Raw genomic sequence first — 22,236 nt, 5'->3', positions numbered from 1 at the left:
AATTGCTCGCAGTGTTAGGTGAAGGGATAAGTATAGGGGAATGGATCTGGGTGGGTTGCGTTTCGGCAGGTTGGGGTGGACTTGTTGGGCCGAAGGCCCTGTTTCCACACTGTAAGTAATCTAATATAATCATCTCATAACGGTTTGATCTGTTGTTTCCTTCCTCCCAATTACTGAGGATTTCTCCATGTGTCCATGGCTGTGGCATCCTGTTCCTGTGCTCCCTTACACATTGCACATCTCCCAGGAAATATCGGGCCCCAAATCCATTTGCAGAATTTTGTATATAATCTAGGCTGATACTTCAGTAGGGCACTGAGAATGTTACTTTGTCAGAAGCATTATCTTTCAGTCTATGGGATATCATGCATGTGCAACATCCCTTGGCACTTTTGAAAGAGAAGGGAGATCTTCGAGTGTCCTGGCCAATGCTCAACTTACAACTAGTGCTGCCAATGATTAATTGACCATTCATAGCACTCCTGTATGTGGAATATTACAGTAACCAGAATAGAATAACAAAAATACCCTTAAATAAAGAGATAATTAAGTGGTCATAGAGATGTACAGCATGGAAACAGATCCTTCAGTCCAATTCGTTCATGCCGACCAGATACCCCAACCCAATCTAGTCCCACCTGCCAGCACCCGACCCATATCCCTCCAAACCCTTCCTATTCTTATGCCCATCCAGATGCCTTTTGAATGTTGCAATTGTACTTGCTTTCATGACTTGCTCTGGCAGCGCATTCCATACCCGTATCACCCTCTGTGTGAAAATGTTGCCCCTTAGGTCTCTTTTATATCTTCCCCCCCTCACCTTAAACCTATGCCTTATAGCTCTGGACTCCCTCACCCAGAGGAATTCTATGTGCTTGCCTGAAGAGTGTACTCTCTTATTAAGCAGGAGGTTACACAGTGACTTCCCAAATTTCACTCTAAACTTTTCGCATGTACTCTATACTTATGCAGCAAAGATTTTTATTTTTATGCAAAGCATATAGCCAAGTTGTGTGATTTCTGAAGAATGTAGTAAAATTACTATACTTCAACAAAACATGAAGAAACAATCACAGTGGATAAAAAGTTCAGACCTTCCTCACAAGTGAGAAATCAGATCTGAAAACTAAAATGTTTAAGACCATAAGACAAAGGAGCAGAAATTAGGCCATTCAGCCCATGAAGTCTAGTCTACTATTCAATCATGGCTAATAAGTTTCTCAACCCCATTCTCCCGCTTTCTCCCCATAACCCTTGATCTCCTTGATACTCAAGAATCTATCTTTTTCAGTCTTAAATATACTCAATAAACAGGCCTTCAAGCCTTCTATGGCAGTGAATTCCATAGATTCAACACTCTCTGGTTGAAGATGTTTCTTCTTATCTGTATTCTACAATGTCTTCCTTTTACTCTAAGTTCGTACACATTTTTTTCAGAGAGGTTATAAAGGCAGTGATTCTGAAAGCCTGGGTTTAACTACTTGAGAATGCTTTAAAGTTTTAAAAAACACTTGTACAATGAAAGGGGAGTGGCCAGTTCTCCCAGCTCAGCTTTTCTCTGATTGGTTTCATTTTAGCCTGCACTCTGTTGTGAAACTGCTGGACCCAAACAAGCAGGTCCATGCTGATCCTCCCTCTCTCTGATATCTCTCCTGTTAGAAACTGTATTGGATTTTTCCTTTTTTTGCAAAGGGGTATTTATGGGGATTGTTGTAAGCATTGGAACAGCTTCATTAAGTTAGGATAATCTGTTTGGGTTGTTCTACATTCTGTTCTCTTTTCATGAGGTACTTAGGGACCTTGAGCCTCAAAGGCGCTATATAAATGAGGATCTTTCTTCATGAAACTTTCACAAGCTTAGAACATAGAACAAAGAACAATACAGCGCAGAACAGGCCCTTCAGCCCTCGATGTTGCGTTGACCCGTCAACTAATCAAAGCCCATCCCCTACACTATCCATCATCTTCCATGTACTTATCCAAGGATTGTTTAAAATCTCCCTAATGTGGCTGAGATAACTACAGTGGCAGGCAGGGCATTCCACATCCTTACCATTCTCTAAGTAAAGAACCTGCCTTTGACATCTGTCTTAAATCTATCATCCCTCAATTTGTAGCTATGCCCCCTCATATAACCTGACATCGTCATCTGAGGAAAAGACTTCCACTGTCTACCCTGTCTAATCCTCTGATCATCTTGTATGTCTCTACCAAATCCCCTCTTAGCCTTCTTCTTTTCAATGAGAACAGGCCCAAGTATGTCAGCATTTCCCCATAAGACCTTCCCTCCAGAGCAGGCAACATCTTGGTAAATCTCCTCTGTACCTTTTCCAATGCTTCCACATCCTTCTTGTGATGGGTCGACCAGAACTGTACACAATATTCCAAGTGTGGCCGCACTAGCGTTTTTTATAGTTGCAGCATAATATTGCGGCTCTGGAACGCAATCCCTCTATCAATAAAATCTAACACACCCATGATTAGTTCATGGGTCGGCGCAACATCGAGGGCTGAAGGGCCTGTTCTGCGCTGTATTGTTCTTTGTTCTATGTTCTAAGTTTGTGAAAGTTTCATGAAGAAAGATCCTCATTTATATAGCGCCTTTGAGGCTCAAGGTTCCAAAGTACCTCATGAAAAGAGAACAGAATGTAGAACAACCCAAACAGATTACCCTAACTTAATGAAGCTGTTCCAATGCTTGCAACAATCCTTCTTAACAGCAGTATCAAACTGGGTGGCGACTTTCAGGGATCTATGTACATGGACTCCAAGATCCCTCTGCACATCCACACTATCAAGAATCTTTCCATTGAACCAGTACTCTGCCTTCCTGTTATTCTTCCCAAAGTGCATCATTTCACATTTAGTTGCATTGAACTCCATTTGCCACCCCTCAGCCCAATTCTGCAGCTTATCCAAGTCTCCCTGCAACCTGCAACATTCTTCCACATTGTCGACTACTCCACCAACTTTAGTGTCATCTACAAACTTACTAACCCATCCACCTGCATGTAAGTCTTTTATAAAAATGACAAACAACAGTGGTCCCAAAACAGATCCTTGTGGCACACCACTAGTAACCAGACTCCAGGCTGAACATTTTCCGTCAATGACCACTCGTTGTCTTCTTACAGAAAGCTAGTTTCTAATCCAAACTGTTAAATCACCCTCAATCCCTGACCTCTGCATTTTCTTCAATAGCCTACCATGTGGAACCTTATCAACTGCTCTACCCTCGTCCACATGCTTGGTCACCTTCTCAAAAAACTCAATGAGGTTTGTGAGACATGATCTGCCCTTGACGAAACCATGTCGACTATCTGCAATCAAATTGTTGCTTGCTAGATGATTATAAATCCTATGTCTTATCATCCTTTCCAAAACTTTTCCTGTAACAGATGTAAGGCTCACACGTTCATATCAAATAGGCTTTGTGTTATTCCATATCAGAGGTGATATAATGATTTATCTGTGATTGATGGTGCATATTTGGTAAACTAGATCAGACACACCTAATATCTTTTTCCTTTTTCAAAGATGGTCTACCTCGTCCTGTTATCCTTTGGCATGATTCCTTGTCAATCGTCAGTAATGATATCCAGTCGACGGTCAAATTGAATTGGATGTCTTATCAACAATCACTAAAACGGAAGTGTTGGGTTCATGGCAAAGTACCTAAACCAGACTGGAATTGTACTGATATCCATCACTATGAATGGTGCAAACTAGCTCTTTTTGATTTTCTACTGCAGGTAAGGAACAATTTGACAGAACTGTATATTTGTAATTTCAAGCAGGCCTCTTCCAAAATAGACAAAAAATAATTTAAAAATATTTCACACCTGTTGGTGATACTTCATCCACTATATCAATTCCTTCCTACAGTTGGGTTAATACTTTGTTAAATATATATTTTGTAAACATTTTATTGTATAAAATGAGGAATATCAATGACAGAATTGAAGAGGTTGGTTTCTTGGGACCTTAGATTTTGCAGTCGGTTCTTCCTGTCTTGTGTTGTAACTGTGATGGAACACCAGTTGGTCTCTAAGAGAAGTTATTTTTAAACGGATATGATGCTTTTCTGGGAGTTTAGTAGGGTGTTTTGGACCAACACAATGGAGTGAAGATTTCCCTCTGCATTAAATATAACAAATCATAAAATCTGCAGGAGTTCTCTTATCAGCTTCAACAACAATTCATTATAACTTCAATTGGAAAGCAAATAAAACTCAGAGAAATAGGCATTGACCAATTTTCTAGTGTTTTGCCAAAGAAAGAGCAGGTGATTGGGGAACCTGTGGGGAAAGTTCTACACATTTATGGCAGCGTTAATGAAAATGCCCTCTCAATGCAAATTAATTCTTAGTTAAATATTTCTTTTTTCCAATTTCCATGAATAAAATGGCAAACATTTAGCCATTGTAAGCCACATTCACCAGGAATAGGGATCAGTGTTTCCAAGAATATTTTGTATCTTTGCAATGAAGGGGAAGAACTTAAATCCATTAGCTTAGATGGATACAAAATTTGATCCTGTTGGCATAAAAGACTGTGGATTGACTTATTGGCTCACCAAATATAACAAAAAGTGTTGTTTTCAAAGACAATTTTAGTCACCAGCAGGAGAACTAGCAGAAACTCTTTGGAGCATCCACTGTGAAGAATGAAATACATAAATGACCAACATCAGGTATTTCCAGAGTGGTGTCGAGAGTGTGGTGCTGGAAAAGCACAGCCGGCCAGGCAGCATTCGAGGAGCAGGAGAATCGACATTTCAGGCATAAGTCCTTCATCCTGACAAAGGGCTTACACCTGAAACATCGATTCTGCTGCACCATGGATGCTGCCTGACTGGCTGTGCTTTTCCAGCACCGCACTGTTCAGCTCTGATTGAATGGTGGACCAGGCTGAAAGGACCGAGTGGTCCATTCTTGTTCCTTATTTGTACGTTCTCAATCATCTCTACCAACTTTGCAAATTTGTATGCATACATCCCCAGATCTCCGATCCTGCAAACACTTTAGAATTGTGCTGCTTGTTTTATATTGTTCTGTTCTTCCTTCCCAACAAAATGTGTCATTTCAGACTTCTCTATTGTCGATTTCAATTACTTCTGATCTGCCAACTATATTTTTTTTGTACAAGCATAACTTTTTCAAATCCATCCATTCCACCCTGATTTCGTATATATCTTCATTATATGTGAATGATTACCCTTACCACTAGCATACAAAATGCTATCACAAAAACAGCAAAGTAAGAGTTTGGTTTTGAGAGCTCTTGTGATGCTGTGGTGCTATCCTTATGTCTAGGTCAGAAGATCTGAATTCAAGTCCCTCCTGCCACAAAGTTGTGTCATAACAGGTTGATTAAAAATATTTAAGGTTGTTGGGCTCAAGGTTTCCTACAGGTTGAGTTTCTGTTTTGTGCATTCCCATATGGGAAAGCCATGGGGTTAGTCTGGACATCAGGTGATAACATAAAATAGACTATATGTATATTTAGGAAATTCGACGTTTCGGGCATAAGCCCTTCATCAGGAATGAGGAAAGTGTGTCCAGCAGGCTAAGATAAAAGGTAGGGGGGAGGGGCGATGGAGATGTGATAGGTGGAAGGAGGTCAAGGTGAGGGTGATAGGGTGGAGTGGGGTGAGGGTAGAGAGGTCAGGAAGAAGATTGCAGGTTAGGAAGGCGGTGCTGAGTTTGAGGGATTCGACTGAGACAAGGTGGGGGGAGGGGAAATGAGGAAACTGGAGAAATCTGAGTTCATCCCTTGTGATTGGAGGGTTCCCAGGCGGAAGATGAGGCGCTCTTCCTCCAACCGTCGTGTTGTTATGGTCTGGCGATGGAGGAGTCCAAGGACCTGCATGTCCTTGGTGGAGTGATTCGATTAGATTACTTAGTGTGGAAACAGGCCCTTCGGCCCAACAAGTCCACACCGACCCGCCGAAGTGCAACCCACCCATACCCCTACATTTACCCCTTACCTAACACTATGGGCAATTTAGAATGGGAGGGGGAGTTAAAGTGTTGAGCCATGGGGTGGTTGGATTGGTTGGTCCGGGTGTCCCAGAGGTGTTCTCTGAAACGTTCCGCAAGTAGGCGGCCTGTCTCCCCAATATTTCTCCAGTTTCCTCATTCCGCCCCCCCACCCCCCACCCCCACCTTGTCTCAGTCGAATCCCTCGAACTCAGCACCACCTTCCTAACCTGCAATCTTCTTCCTGACCTCTCCGCCCCCACCCCACTCCGGCCTATCACCCTCACCTTGACCTCCTTCCACCTATTGCATTTCCAACGCCCCTCCTCCAAGTCCCTCCTCCCTACCTTTTATCTTAGCCTGCTGGACACACTTTCCTCGTTCCAATTGAAGGGCTTATGCCCGAAACGTCGAATTTCCTGTTCCTTGGATGCTGCCTGACCTGCTGCGCTTTTCCAGCAACACATTTTCAGCTCTGATCTCTAGCATCTGCAGACCTCACTTTCTCCTCCTATATGTATGTTCAGTCCTCCATTACATACTGTACCTAATTTCTACTTATATAGATTTCAGATCTGAAGTAAAATCAGGAGAGATTAATTTGGTTAGCCATTATATATTGTTCAATTTACATAATATTATTCCACATGATAGCAGTGAACTCTCTCAGTATTACGATTGAGAAAGGATCAAAGACCAGGTAAATCTGAACACGTAATTGTTGGCTCAGCAACACAAAAAGAGAACCATTGAGTTAGTAAATTAATCTTGCGTCTTTTAGACTGAAATCTCAATTATAACTACAGCTCAGTATGTCAGAGGTGAGTTATTACATCAGTTCAAAACTCATCCATTTCAACAATGAAGAGGACTGGGATATTTTAACTCCTGAGCTTCAATTAAATGCTGCCCACTCACTTCCTACCCATTTGGGTCAGCAGTAACATTCACATAGCCAAGGGGCTATTTCCTCACACCAGTTAAGTGGTTTTATCAGTTACTGGGGTGTCTTGTGTGGGTCCATGTGATTGAGTGGCAGTGCATAGCAGATCCTGACAGGAAGAGACTTGAAATTTCCTGAGATTTCATTTGTGTTCCTGTGTGGCTTAGAGGAAACATCTTTTTCTTTTGGCCTCTTGAAGAATATAAAAATAATATTTTCTTTGATCTTTTGCTGACTTTGATCTCCCGCTTCACTGCATTAGCTTGGCAGCAGGTCCACTTCACTTTCTACTCGAACTCCTTGTAACAATTGCAGTTCAGTCCTAATTGGATCTCGACATCTTAATGTTAAAGAGCCCCCAGCTAGCTTTAATCATTTGTCATTGTCCTGGCTTCATGGAACTGGTTAAAATATTACAGGTTATTCAGGACAGGTAAGTTATCTGGCTCATTTTAACTGACCACCTGCTGGAACAGATCGGTTAAAATCATCCAGAGACATGTAATATCACTGGATGAGTAATCCAGAAGCCAAAGGTGTCAGGGTCTGAAAGGGTGAAATTTGAGGAGTGTTTTAAGTATCATTCTTTATGAAAGGACCTATCAACAGAACAGCTTAGGACCTTGAAGTAAAACTTCACATCCAAGTAATTATCAATAACTCTATATCAATGTGTTTTTTTTCCCTCTATCACACTAGACCCAGCACACCCTGTAAATCCTTATACAGTTGGAGATGGTGCCATTAAATCCTCCCCATGGTTAGGCGCAAACTTGGTTTATCTGCACCTACAATGCAGACTAATACTCTGGTGAATTTGCTGGTCTAACAAGAAATTGGTTCCTCTATTGAACAAGAATTTTATTACAGCGACTAGTTACAGGGAATATTTATCTAATAGGCATTGTTATAGAGTCTATAAGAATTACCTGGATGTCAAGTTTTATTTCAAAGTTCTAAGCTGTTCTGTTCTGCGGACAAGAGTTCAAATCCCACCGTGGCAGCTGTTGGAATTTAAATTCAATTAATAAATCTGAAATATGAAACCTGCCTCAATAATGGTGACTGTGACAACTATGATTGGTGAAGCAAATGGATTTATACAATAACCAGTGTCCATTTGGGAAAGAAATCTTGTGTCCTTGCCTGGTCAGGTCTGTGTGTGACTCCAAACCCACAGCAATGCAATTAACTATTAACTGAACATGAAATCCAAATTGAAAAGCAAGCCATTTAGTTCAAGAGCAATTAGGGATGAGCAACAAATGTTGAACTTTCCAGAGATGCCTCTTGAAATCTTATAAAAGAATAAAAACAAAAATAGAAGATTTAAAGTCCCATAGGTTAATGTGATAGATACCGATTGAAACGTCTGGACCCTGTATTGGCAGATGGCATAGTATGATTACAGGGTGTTGGAAAATAGGACAAAAAATTATTAAAACTGTGGATTGAATTCTTTAAATAAACCATTTCGAGTCATGCAGCATGGAAACAGACCCTTTGGCCCAACTCATCCATGCTGACCTGGTTTTCCCAAACTAAACTAATCCTATTTGCCTGCTTTGGCACATATCCCTCTCAACCTTTCCTATTCATGTACCTGTCCAAATGTCTTTTAAATCATGTAACTGTATCCTGCATCTATCACTTCCTCTGGCAATTCATTCCACATATAAGCCATCCTCTGTGTGAAAATGTTACCCCTCATGTAAGTTTTAAATCTTTCCCGTCTCACCTTAAAATTATGCCCTCTAGTTTCCAACTACTCTACTGTGGGGAAAAGAACTTGACTATTCACCTTATCCATGCCCTTCATGATTTTATAAATCCCAATAAGGTCACCCCTCAACCTCCTACACTCCGGCCTCTCGTTATAACTCAAACCCTCCAGTCCCAGCAACATTCTTGTAAATTTGTTCTGCATCTCTCTAATTTAATAATATCCTTCCTATAGCAGGGTGACCAGAAATGAACACAGTACTCCAAGTATGATCTTACCAATGTCCTGTACATGATGTCCCAATTCCTATACTCAGTGTTCTGACCAATGTGCCAAATGCTTTCTTCACCATTTGTATACCTGTGACTTTGAAAGAAGTCTGCACCTGAGCCCAGAGGTCTCTCTGTTCAACAAGAGTCCCAGGGCCCGACCCACTAGCTATATAAGCCCTGCCCTTGTTTAGGTTACCAAGATGCAACATGTTGTATTTAACTTGCATTCATCTGCACTCCTCGCCCCTTTCTGGGTTAACTAGTATTTCCCTGTAACAGAGGAATGTCAGTTATTTGACATGTTGTACTTAAGCAACAATGGTTTCATGGCTGTTTCAAAGATATCCAGACTGAAATGTCTGCGGAAAAGACGTAGTTAACCGGCACTTCCAACATTTCAAGGGCTCCGCATTTTTTCTTTTCAAAGCCAAGAATCTAAACAGTCTTTTTGTATTTGCTTTAAAGTCTTTTCTCTGAGCTGTTACAAAACTATTTTCTGAGGAGACAGAATCTGAAATTAAATGTCAATGATTTCTTGGATAGATAACAGTTAGTTAGTCATTTCCTTTCCCAGTTCTTTCCTGCGTAATGAATGTCTGAAACAACTAGCTTTCAACATTTTTTTTGGAATAGAAATTATGTAATTCCCAAGGTTCAAGTAAATCTCACATTGCTGGCACTGCCACAAGATTTCATTCAATGCTGGTATGCCAGTCAGTTTCTTACATATACATTTCTGGAAGATTAACAGAGGAGTTGCAACAGTGGAAAAAATATTCCCGGATTGGGAATGTGACAATGGGAATGACAGGAAGAAGAGTACATAAAAGCAACTGAAATCAGAAGGCTAAGTGTCCCAAACAATTATTTTAGTTCATGTAGATGCCTAACAAACCCAGAAAACCATTAAAATGTTTAACTCTTCAACATGAGCTACTGAAAAATGCATTCAGCTCATGTGTTTTGACCTGTTAGAGATCTGGAAGCTCCACAACAGATGCACACCCTCTATACCATTGAAAAGAGCATGTTTTTTTTTACATGTAAGCACTAACTAATGCTTCTGGAAACTGTTGGTTTAAGAGTTACCCCTTTTGCCAGTCGATGGCATGGGGAGCAGTATGGTGGCTCAGTGATTACCATCTCTGCCTCACAGCAGCAGGGAGCAACATTCAATTCCATCCTTGTTCAACTGTCTGTGGCATTCTCCCCGTGTTTGTGTGGGTCTCCTCCGGGTGTTCCGATTTCCTCCCACAGTCCAAAGATGTGCAGGTCAGGTGAATTGGTCACGCTAAATTGTCCCATAGTGTCCATGATGTGCAAGCTAGATGGATTAGCCATGGGAAATGCAGGTTTACAGGGATCAGGTAGGGGTTGGGTCTGACTGGAATGCTCTTTGGAGGATCGGTGTGGGCTCGATGAATCGATGACCTGCTTCCACACTGTAGGGATTCTGTTCTAAGACGGGCCTCTGGTGGTGGTACTTGTGCAGTAGTTTCTGGTTTGAGACTATGGCATTGACTACCAAGGTAGTCATCAGGTGACAATAACCTTCATAATGTTCGCACCTCATCAGGAGTTGCAGCATCCCTGCAGGGACAAGTAGATTTAGTATTTTAGGCCATTGATTTTTCATCAGAACAAAAAGAAGTCAAGAAATACAAAGGTTTTAACCAAGTACAGACACCTACAAATCTCTTATCAATTTTATAAATTATTATTAGAGATCACTCTGATCATCTATGATTTCCAAAATTTGGTAAGATCCTCTCCTATTTTATTTTCAGTCATACTAAGACTGAATAATTGAGACATTTACTTAAAGTATAAAAATTCAAACTAAGGTTAAATGAGTTCCTGAGCTCCCTCATAACCACATGAAGATCATTTCACACCAAACCCTGAAAGTGTAGGTTTTGGCACCAGTTCCACTCATACATTTATTATGGTCTGGATTTAAGGCTAATTCCTCCAGCATAGATGAGGACCTTGTGATACCATACTCCACAGGAATTGCCTAGGAAGTTAGGCAAGTTCTTGATGTCTGAAACCTTCCAAAGTGTCCATTTACACTAGAGACTTTGATGATAATGAAATTAAGTAAATTAGTTTCCCAGGAAAAACAAGACTATTAAGTGCAACTATTGAGCAACTATTGAACAGACATTATTGTTATCTCGCATATCCACAACAAAACCTCCCTTTGATCCTTTACAGGCCCCAGACACTGAACTGGCATCACTCTTCCTGGGACTCGAGCCCTCTTTCACCCCTGCCCGACTCCACTATCTCTCCACTGGAGTCGACTGACACCACCTTTCCCTGGGCAGACCTGACTTGACAACCTCATCATACTCTGACCCAAAACCTAACTGCCAAACCTGATCCAAAAATAACTCGCCCCCCCCCCCACCCCCCCATCCCTAACTGCCAACCTACCAAAACATTGTATCACTTCCCTCACCTCCCTGCACCCTGGTCCCCTACCCATTTGACATCCTAATCCCTTCTCACTTAGCATTCTGTCCAGCTAGTACCCTATTTATCCCAAGACCCTACTCATCTGGCTTGCTATATCTGGCAACCTGCTTACCTGGCACGCTGCCCCCTTATCCATCTGGGACCCTACCCTCCCAGCACCCCAATATCACACTTACTTTATATCCTTATCATTTGATAATATCTGTCAAAGTGGGTGTCAGGATTTGTTAATTTCAGAATATGGCTACTAACTGCTGTGGTAAGGAGACATGAGTTGCCTTCCTCCAACAGTTCTATGTAATGAAAGAACTGTCAGACTGGCTGCACATTTCTGAGGGAGGTCCGATCATAATCCACTCTCAGAAAAGCCCCATCTTTCATTCAAAAAAAGATGAATAGCAATATGCATGAGATTGCAATTCCTTGGAGAATTTGACCTAATGTATAAACAGGAAAGCCTATTTCAATGTGCACAATCTACTCAATAGTGTTGGTACAATAAGTATTGCACATCAAAGTACCTATAATGTTTCCTTCTATGTCAAAAATAAGGCAGAGTGCCAATCTCTGACAGTGCATTTGGCATCAATTGAATGTTTGTAAATTGCAAAGAAATTTTGATTGTAAGAGAAATAACATTCTAGTTTTCAGCAGAAAATTTAATTTGGATGTTTTTGAAAATGTCTCAAATTTGGTATTACAAAATGAATTAAAGAAAGATTAGGTCAACTTCTTAATCCTATGAATGGCATTTTCATTAAAACAGAAGCACATGCAAAATTAACTACCCAAAGTCTATTTAAATCTTAAAAAAGCACCTGAATCAAATTTTCAAGCTCTGAAATCAATAATTTCAAATGTAGTTTTACTGATAGGAACTGTAGACAAATAAGCAGGTAATAAGTTGGAAGAAGAAGCACCAGAATTCAGACTATTAACAATAAAGAATACATTATTTTTGGTCTGCTCGCTGGTTTGTAAACCCACAAAACCAAAACCATGTTTAAGAATCTTTGACTTAGCATAAAGAGAAGATTAGCAAAAGCAAAATACTGCAGATTCTGGGAATTTGAAACAAACACAGAAAACGATGGAGAAATTCAACAGGTCTGGCAGCATCTGTGGAGAAAGAAACAGTGTTAATGTTTCAAGGTCAATTTTTAAAAAAATTATACCATTCTCTCTCCAAAGATTCTGCCAGTTTTGTTGAGTTTCTCCAATATTTTCGATGTTTGTGGCACTCAGTTAGATATTTTATTTGTCAAATATGGAATGAATACTGTTGAGTATGCACAGTATTGAGGTAATCATAAAACAGTCCAATTTCTTCTCAAGTACAATTTCAAAATTAAAGACAATTTATTTATTTGGAATGATTACTGTGTGGCCTAATTATGTATAGACTTATAATATTCTGTACCTCGTTCTGTGTTTGTCAATTGATATTGAAATCTAAATAATGAATTGATTGTAGTTTCAATATCATTATAGAGACTTTGTTCTTTCAGGTTTATAATCGCCTTGACAGAAATTGCTGTGGATTCAGACCCAGAAAAGAGGATACTTGTGTTCGAAATGGCTGGAACGTGAACTGTGACAATCAGGACAACATCAATTTAGTCCATATCATATCCAGAGAAGATGATCATCGGCATTTAGTATTCATAAAAAATAAAGGCTACTTTGACAGAAATGAAGATAATTTAAATTTTAAAGTTTTAGAAGGAATAACTGAGTGAGTATGATATTTGTGATGAGAATAATCAGCCTGGTGGTGTCTAATGTCTGCTGTGCATCTCGTAGATAATGCATTAGTGCTGCTACTGAACGTCAGTGGTGGAGTGAGTTCATTGGTTCTTCTTCATCATGCGTTAACCTTGACTGAGATTGATACAGGCTTTTCATTCATAGAGTCATTGAGCTGTACAGCTTGGAAACAGATCCTTCGGTCCAACTCGTCCCTGCCAACCTGATATCCTAAATTAATCTAGTCCCATTTGCCAGCATATGGCACATATCCCTCTAAACCTTGCCTATTCATATTCCCATCTAGATGCTTTTTAAATGTTGCAATTGTACTCGCCCCGACTGCTTCCTTTGGCAGCTCATTCTATACATACACCACCCTCTGTGTGAAAAAGTTGCCCCTTAGGTCTCTTTTAAATCTCTAAGGTCACCCCTCAGGGACAATGGCCCCAGCCTATTCAGCATCTCCCTGTAGCTCAAATCCTCCAACCCTAGCAACATCCTTATAAATCTTTTCTGAACACTTTCAAGTTTCACAACATCCTTCCTATAGTAGGGAGACCAGAACTGAACACAGTATTCCAAAAGTGGTCTAAGCAATGTCCTGCACAGCTGCTGCATGACCTCCCAACTCCTATAACTCAATACACTGACCAACAAAGGAAAGCATACCAAATGCCTTCTTCACTATTCTGTCTCTCTGCGACTCCACTTTCAAGGAACTATGACTCCAAAGTGTTTTTATACATTAAGCGTATAAGTCTTGCCCTGATTTGCTTTTCCAAAATACAGCACCTCACACTTATCAAAATTATACTTCATCTGCCACTCCACAGCCCATTGGCCCCATCTGATCAAGATCCAGTTATATTCTGAGGTAACCTTCTTCGCTGTCCACTACACCTCCAATTTTGATGCCATCTGCAAACTTACTACCTATATCTTGGATGTTCACATCCAAATCACTTATATAGATGATGGAAAGCAGATTCATAGGAGACCTTGCTGCCATGATTGCCTGATGAATATCCTCACACTTGGATTTCAACAGAAATCACATGATAGCAGACAAATGGGTCTGACAAATGCCTGACTTTCATATCCTTACAAGCACAGGTTGCTGAATGCAATTGTGCCTTGTACTGAGCTGGCTGAGAATAGGTCCCTTGTTCTGGATATGTCAGAACATATGAGTTTTCCTGTCATATGAACTATTGCCAAAAGTGAAATCTCAACATTGATAAATGCAGCGAAGCTCTTCTGGAACCTACTTTGACACAGTGAATAATATGAAATGTTAATATTGACATAGGGAAAAGAGAAACAAAGTATTTTCATTTGCTAAAAGCAATTTTTCTCATCAAAATCCCTCATCAATAATTTTTGGAACCATTTTAAATTATTTTAAATCAGTACTATTGCTATATTCTGAGGGCAGAATCTTCCCAGGCCCTGAACAATGTGGACTATGGGAAAGAATTTTGGGAAATTGTCAGGAGAGATGTGGTGAGACGTCAGATGAGGCCATACTCATGGTCAAGACCCAAAAGTTGCATTTTCTAACTAAATCCTAAATGTGAAGATGACATTTACAATATTGTTTAACGTGACCCTCACTGCTACCTAATCATACCTCATTCATTTGCAGGCTGCAATCCTTCTATGAGCTGGATAGAAGCCGAACACTGAGAATTCTCAGAGGTATCTGACAACTCCAGCTTGCCACTAGCTCCTGTCAATCCCCAGGGCACACTTCATGGCAGTGGGTATGCCACCACCCATCTCAGCCTCTTTCTGACCCACTGTGGGCCACTTGCTCCTGCAATGATACAAAAGGAGGGATTCAGTGAGATGTAGGTTGCTGGGGAAATGATAGCTGAAGATGGTAAAGTGTCCTGGTGAGTGAGCAGAAGGCACAAAGGCCATGAAGGGTTAACAAAATGGGGGATTTGGTAAGTGAGTGAGGGAGGGAAGGTATTGATGCAATAATGAGAGTAGAGCAATGAGCCTTGGTAAGAGGTGGTATGCAGAGAAACAGTATGAGATAGCAGAGAGAAACAGTGCCATCCACCCTGGCAGACCAGAGAAAGCCAGTGACATTCGACTTCATTGCTACACATTCCTCTAGATAGTTGAGATCCAGCTGGCAACCTTGAATCAGGTTGGCATGGTCTGGATCATGGTGTCCTCTGCTGGTTCTGGCAGAGGACAATGATCCTCTTTTGTACCACTTCATCCACTGAGACCTCCAGATACCTGTTTGCAATTGTTTGGCTCCAATTTCCTTTTATTTGTATGTCTGGGACAAATATTGTGAACTTTGTCAGTCAACGCCTAATATTTGGCAATGACTATTTATAGGTGGTCCTGGCACCAGGAATCCCGGAATATCCTGGCAGCAGTGAGTGGAAGAAGCAGATAACCATCAGAACACCACAGAGGCATGGTAGTTAATAAGACAGTTGCTTGAGAAAACTTGCTAGGCCTCATGGAGAGAAATCCATCATAAAACTCAATGAAAATGACACAACCAAAATATGAGAAAATTAAATCGTGAACGGTTTTTTTTAGGATATAATACTTTTATTCAAATGGTTGAATTCAAGAACTTAGGATTTTATTCCAGTTCATTTACCATCGCCAGGGAACATTGTCATTCTTTAAATATTGCTGAAAAGAGACTAGAAGTTGAATCATCAGAACTATAATGCAAGAAACAGACTTGGGAAAGAGGTGCACTATTTTGTGCAGAATGAGAAGAGGCTACTGATTAGTTGCTCCACAACTGGCATGGAGATGCAGCAAGAACCATTAACTGTCAATGTTCATTCGCAGTCCAGGCAGCTAGATTCTGATCATCCAGGTTGTTTTCACAAGGATCAGCAATGCTGTTCTAACTTGGTATACTACCCAATATATTCAAAAACTGGAATTTCCAAAATCACATTGCCTGTTGGAACATAATATTTATTATAGTAGCGAAAATATACAAAATAGAAGTCCTTTCCATCCCTTTCTTTCTGATCACCATCCAGTTAAGTATTCAAATACAAGTTATTTTACACGTTCTAATTGTTTCTATTAAGAGAAATGATTCTCATATTCTTCTGGAAATTCAACATCAAAGGTTGGACATTCCAATGATGTTTCCAACTGGCTATATTGGCGACAAGCTTTGACACTGAACAAGACTGTTAATTTAACACTGACAAATAACTGTGTCATTGTTGTAACATCACTTAAAGCAATTAGGCTTTTTAAATTCCAGCTCAGTACTTGCAGCCTCTTCTACTGAATGTAAATATGTCAATGAATAAAATATTTGGTTGGTATGTTGTTTAACATATGGAGTAAATGAACAGAATATTTCAGCATAAAAGTTGTTAATGAATAGAAATACATCAATTGATAAACTGTAAGTAAAGGAATATGTGATATACTGTACATATTTCAATATGCTCCTTAAAATATTTTAATGCCAAAAAATAGAGATTCCAGTTCAATGTCTTTTTAATTTAGTAAGCTTGCTGTACAGCACCCATCATATCAGTTCCTTGCAATAACACAACATCTGAAGAATAACTTCTGTCTCACTGATGTACTTGCTCAACTTGTTATAATTCCAATATGAATGAATACCTTAAATTCCTGTTGACTAACATAAATGAATTACACAAGATGTGACGTTAAAAGATTTGGTCCTTGGTTGGGAAACAGAGCAGAATAATCAGACACAGTGAGTGAAGAGGGAATCTGAGTGGAATAATCAGTAACAGTGAGGGTAAAGGGGGAATCTGGAGACAATCATCTGTGACAGTGAAGGTGGAAGAAAATCTAAGTGGAAGGACCAGCTTTCTGTTCCCGCATCAGATAGCTTAATTCCTGAATTTCCTGGCCTGTCGCCCATAACTTGGGAATATGCATCCTGAGTAGTTCTTGTTCTCTCTGGGGTGGAAGTGGGTTAGAGTCGCTCTCGAGACAGTGACTGAAGGCTGGTATAGGAACCGCAAAGTGCCAAGTTGGAGTCTTTAATAGGGCTGCTTTTGTTCTCTTGTGGTGTTGTGAAATTTTAGGCTCCCTCGCTGTCACTCCTCACAACTGGGGAGGTGCTGACAGTTTTCTTACCCGCCTCAGAATAACCTTCAGGATCAAGGATGACTTTCTTTCACCCAGGAATTTTAGTTTTGAGGTGACTAAACAGTTCAAAGTTGGGCATTGGACATAGCATTCCAAGGCTGGGGGAAGGGAGCTGTTTGATACTTGAGTTGAGTTTTCATTAGCTGCTTCAACTGTTTGCACTTGGCCTCAACTTGTCATGACAAAGCTCAGAGTGGAGAGTTCATTTTTAAAGATCTGTGTCAGGAATACAAATGATGTGATCTTGAATGCAAATGATGATTGGGTGGCACGGTGACTCTGGTTAGCACTGCTGCCTCACAGTACCGGGGTCATGGATTTGATTCCCGCCAGTCTGTGTGGAGTTTGCACATTCTCTCTGTGTCTGCATAGGTTTGCTCCGGTTTCTTCCCACAATCCAAAGATGTACAGGTCAGGTGAATTGGCCATGCTAAATTGGCCACAGTATTAGGTGCATTAGTCAGGTGCAAATATAGGGTAGGAGAATGGGTTTGGGTGAGTTTCTCTTCGGAGGGGCAGTGTGGACTTGTTGGGCTGAAGGGCCTGTTTCCATACTGTAGAGAATAAAATCTAAAAAAAAATCCCAATCCAGCTGATTGACAGTAACTTTGAGCGAGAACACTGATTTTACCAGTGTATTCGTAAGAGTATGTAGAAGCATTGCTCGTATATTTCTCTCTGGATTTAAGTTGTCTGCTTGTACATTTCCAAACTACACATGCAGAAAGATGGGTAATACTGCAGTCCTGTAGACCTTGAATTTGATGTCTAGTTTGAGATCTTGTGATTGAGCACTATTTTTCTCAGACAATGGAAGGCTGCAGTTGCACATGGAAGTGATGTTGAATTTAATCTTTCCTCATCTGCTCTCCATGGAAGGAGACTCCCAAATAATAAGAAGTCACTCACATTGTCCGGTGGCTCCTTGTAGGCCTTGATAGTATGGGGGCAGTGCTCCATTTGGAGCACAGGCTGGCAGAGGAGCTGGTCCATTGATTATTGCCAATGGTACATTTCTATGCATTTCCTTTGTGAATGCATCATTGTCAGTATGGAGCTGAATGTAAATGTCTGTGCATGTAAATGTCTGCATATTGCAGTTTGATGAGAGAGTCTGGAGTGGCTTTGATCCTGGACTGGCAGTGACTGGAGATCGAACAATTTCCTGCTTGTCCTGCAGGTTTGTTCCACTCCAGCCAGAAGCTTCATGGATGTGGGTTGCAGTGAGCAAATGGTGAAAGGTATTGATGCAACGATACAGTCTTTCTTGACACTAGTTTGCACTTACTGAGTTTGTAGTGGATGTGTTGGTGAGGATGACGGTTTGCATGTTGCCATGCAACAGGTAGAGTTTAGTGATGAACTTCTGTGGGCAGCCAAATTTGTAGAGAATGCTTCAAGGTCCTTTCTGGTTGACAGAGTTGAAGAATGCCACATATAGAGGTTACTATGTTCACCTTTCTTGGGCTCCACTTGCCATGAAGATCATGCCTGCTGATGGATGGAATCTTCATGAGACTTTGGGAAGAGCTCTTCATCCATTGGGAGGGGGGTTAGTAAGGAAGATTTTTGCAATGACCTTCCCTGAGGTGAACAGCAGGACCCTTCTGTAGTTTTGCATATGACCCTTCTGTCTTCTGTTTTGAAGATGGATGTTCTGTTGTATGCGTCACAAAAAGTTAGTATCTGTGCAGGTACAACGCATGTTCAGGAAGACTAAAAGGGGATTCTATTTTTTAGTACAAGATAAATTTAACATTAAAGTAAACATGTCATGCTTCAGTTGGACAGGACATTTGAAAGACCACTTTGTGCAAGTTTAGTGTCCCTATTTTGGGAAGCTTATAAATGCATTGAAGGCATTTCAGAGGAGGTTTAATAAGTTGATACCCAGAGTGAGTGGGTTGTCTTTTGTGCGTATTTTGGACAAGTTGGGCTAATTTCCATTGGAGTTTGGAAGAGTGAGGGGTGATGGATAATTGACTGAAATGTATAAGGTCCAAAATGGCATTGGCAAGGTGGACATGGAAAGGATATTTTCTCTTGTGAGTCAGTCCAGAACTCGAGGGCACTGTTCTAAAATCAGAGGTTGCCATTTGAGGACAGAGATGAGAGTATATTTTTCCTTGAGGTTGTGTGAATCTATAACTTTCTTCCTCTGAAGGTAGTAGCGATGAATCATCAAATATTTTTAGGCGGGGGTAGATTGTTCTTGTTAGGTAGAGGGGTAGAGTGTTATTGGGGTAAACAGAAATCTGGGATTTGAAACACAGGCAGATCAGCTATGAGCTTATTGAACAGTGGAGCAGACATGAGGGGGTTGAAAGGTTTACTTTTGCTCCTATATCAAATGTTCATATGGGACATCTTTCCGAGGGAAGAAGAATAAGGATGGAAATGCTGTACTCCCAGCTTCGAAATGGCAGATGAGTCCCAAGTGTAAGAGGAAGCACTTCAGTGATTTTAGGTGTAGAAAGCCACACTGAATCCCCTATCCCTACTGTCTCCCTCTCTACCCTATAAAATGAGCGCTGTTGCATCTCGATTTTAATGTGTTTTAAAATATTTCCAGTGAAATTTCTGTTGTAGTGATCTGATGACGCGTAATCTAGGTTAAAGATGACCAGCCATCTGGTTTTCTGAACAACAAAGACACAGCTGAACATTCAGGAAGGCCTCACTGGCAAAGTACGACATTCTCACAAACACCTGGGAATCACTGGTTCAAGACTGTCCAAACTGGAGGAGTAACATCGGGAAGGCATCGAGCACCATCGGGAAAAAAATGGAAGCCAGGCGAAAACAGTGAAAGGAGCATGCTGCTACACCAATATCCCACTCACCCCTTCCCATGACCATCACATGCCCCAAGGGTAACAGAGCCTGCAGAAGCTGTATTGATCTGTATAGCCACTTACAGACGCATCCTGAGAGTGGAAGAGAGGCATCCTTGTCTCCGCGGGACTGCCGATGATGATTGATAGAACAAGGTAGATCATAACAGAAATGTAAGAAGGGAGCAAAGATTTTCATATCAATAATAGTGGTCTCAGAATGGTTTGAAGAGTAGGGAGAGGGCAAAGTCAACTTGGTGCTGAGAGCTATATTGCCTTCACAGAAGTCTATACTGGATACCTGTGAATGTTCAGACTATGCCGAGTATTTAGTATGTAGGGAAGTCTTCGAACAATAATCCAAAAGCCAAGATCTCTTGCATACCAAAAAATTAAGTGATAATTCATGACACATTGTGGAATAAAGAGGGGGTGAATATGCTGGGAGCAAAATAATGGTTGGTGACTCATCAGTGAAACTTGGGATTGAAGCTGGAGGAGGTGGTTTGGGAAAATGGGAATGCTTGAGTGTTACTTAGGAACTAAGCTGAGTGGGCTGGTTGCTGAGATCAACAACTGAAATTGTCGATTTGGAAAGGTCAATGCTGGCTGCTGTGGAGGGTCCAGATGTACGACACATTGTACGTTTCCTGTGCAGTGTAAAACTGACAAGTTCTTTGTCCTTAGAGGATAAAGATAGCCAGGTGAGGACACTGCACTGGGCCAACAGTCAGTCTGATTGTGAAGTGCCAAGTACTGGTCTGTGTTTTCACTGTGAAGCCTAGAAGAATAGTTTCAAATAAAGCATTCTTGTGTGTGGAAAGCCATACTGATTCACCTGTCTCTACTGTCTCCCCCCTATCCTCAAAAAATGGGTGCTGTAGCATCCAGATTTTAGTGTGCTTTAACATACTTCCCGTGTCTGATGTCACGTAATCTAGGTTAAAGGTGACCAAACATCTGGTCTTCTGAGCAGCAACGGCACATCCTGAATATGTAGGAAGCCAGCAACTGAAAACAAAGAAACACTGGAAATAGCTTCTCAGATTGTGATGGTATCTCTTTTGGAAAAGCTAATTAAGTTTTCCTTCCTAAAGTTGGGCCATTTCATGATCAGATGAAAGCTCTAAAACTAAAATGTTACAGATGCTTTTATAGACAATTAAAATATGCAATGTTAAATATTTTACTAAATATTTTGGAAGGTTTTTCAAGGCATGTACTGAGTTTACTACAAGGACAGATTTATGGAGAATGCATGAAATACATTAATAAATAGAAGCAAGAGAAGCCATTCTCAATCCTTAACTGAAACCTAGTGCACAATATAACCACAATTTAGCTTTTGTGAAACCCTGATTGCTGCTACTGGCCCCTCATGGTATCTGCCACCTCTGCCAGAATATGGTTCAGAGAAAGGATTGTTTGAAATATTCACTGCCACCAATCCTCCTTTCACTATACTTTGCCTAGAACCTACCTAATGATCAATTGTAGAGATGTCCTTACAAAATAGCACTTTTCAATATGGTTCATGGTATGACAGCAACAAGAACAGTTATATTGCTGGTCAGGCATAATTACTAGGACTCTCAAAAGCATGGACAAATTCATCAGCTCCCTACTGTGACAAGTGTAGAACTCACTATATTCACCCACAGGTTGTGTATGACATCAATAGATTGGCTGGAGCTCAATGTAACATGAACATTAATTCCGTCAACATTAATAATAAATCTGTGGTTTTGCTGAAAATTGGAAGTTATATAAGTATATGTACTCCTGCATAATGTTTGGTAAGTGTACTATCTTCATCATATTTTGAGTACAAGTTACTTTGGGTCAGCTACTAGTACTCAGGAAATTGAGGGTCCATATTCCTATTCCAAGATTTGAGCCCATAATCGAGATGCATACTTACTGAAAAACGGTCCAACACTGGCCCCAAATCCTTGGGTCATTGGATGTGGTATGCATGTTGGACCCTGTGGAAGTTTTAAAGTACAGACATATGTACAGGTATCAGGCTCTGAGGTCAGAGTGGAGGTAGAGGCGAGATATAGGGGAATTACCGACATACTTATTCAAGAATAAGCCCCTCCCACAAGCCCCTCCTCCC

The 22,236-nt window shown here is 40.7% G+C and overlaps 1 protein-coding gene across 1 annotated transcript in view; it reads left to right on the top strand.

Annotated features, from left to right (window-relative positions):
- gask1b (golgi associated kinase 1B) overlaps positions 1-22,236 on the top strand; it is a 45,510-nt gene that overhangs the window by 19,297 nt on the left and 3,977 nt on the right. Inside the window, exons 2-3 of the mRNA XM_060851531.1 lie at positions 3,538-3,752; positions 12,909-13,135. Coding sequence (XP_060707514.1) covers positions 3,538-3,752; positions 12,909-13,135 — 442 coding nt within the window. The remainder of the gene's footprint in view (positions 1-3,537; positions 3,753-12,908; positions 13,136-22,236) is intronic.

Source organism: Hemiscyllium ocellatum, chromosome 36 (genome assembly GCF_020745735.1).
Source record: "Hemiscyllium ocellatum isolate sHemOce1 chromosome 36, sHemOce1.pat.X.cur, whole genome shotgun sequence".
NCBI lineage: Eukaryota > Metazoa > Chordata > Chondrichthyes > Orectolobiformes > Hemiscylliidae > Hemiscyllium > Hemiscyllium ocellatum.
Note: the sequence above shows the minus strand (reverse complement) of the source record. Positions and strands in the feature narration are given on the sequence as shown.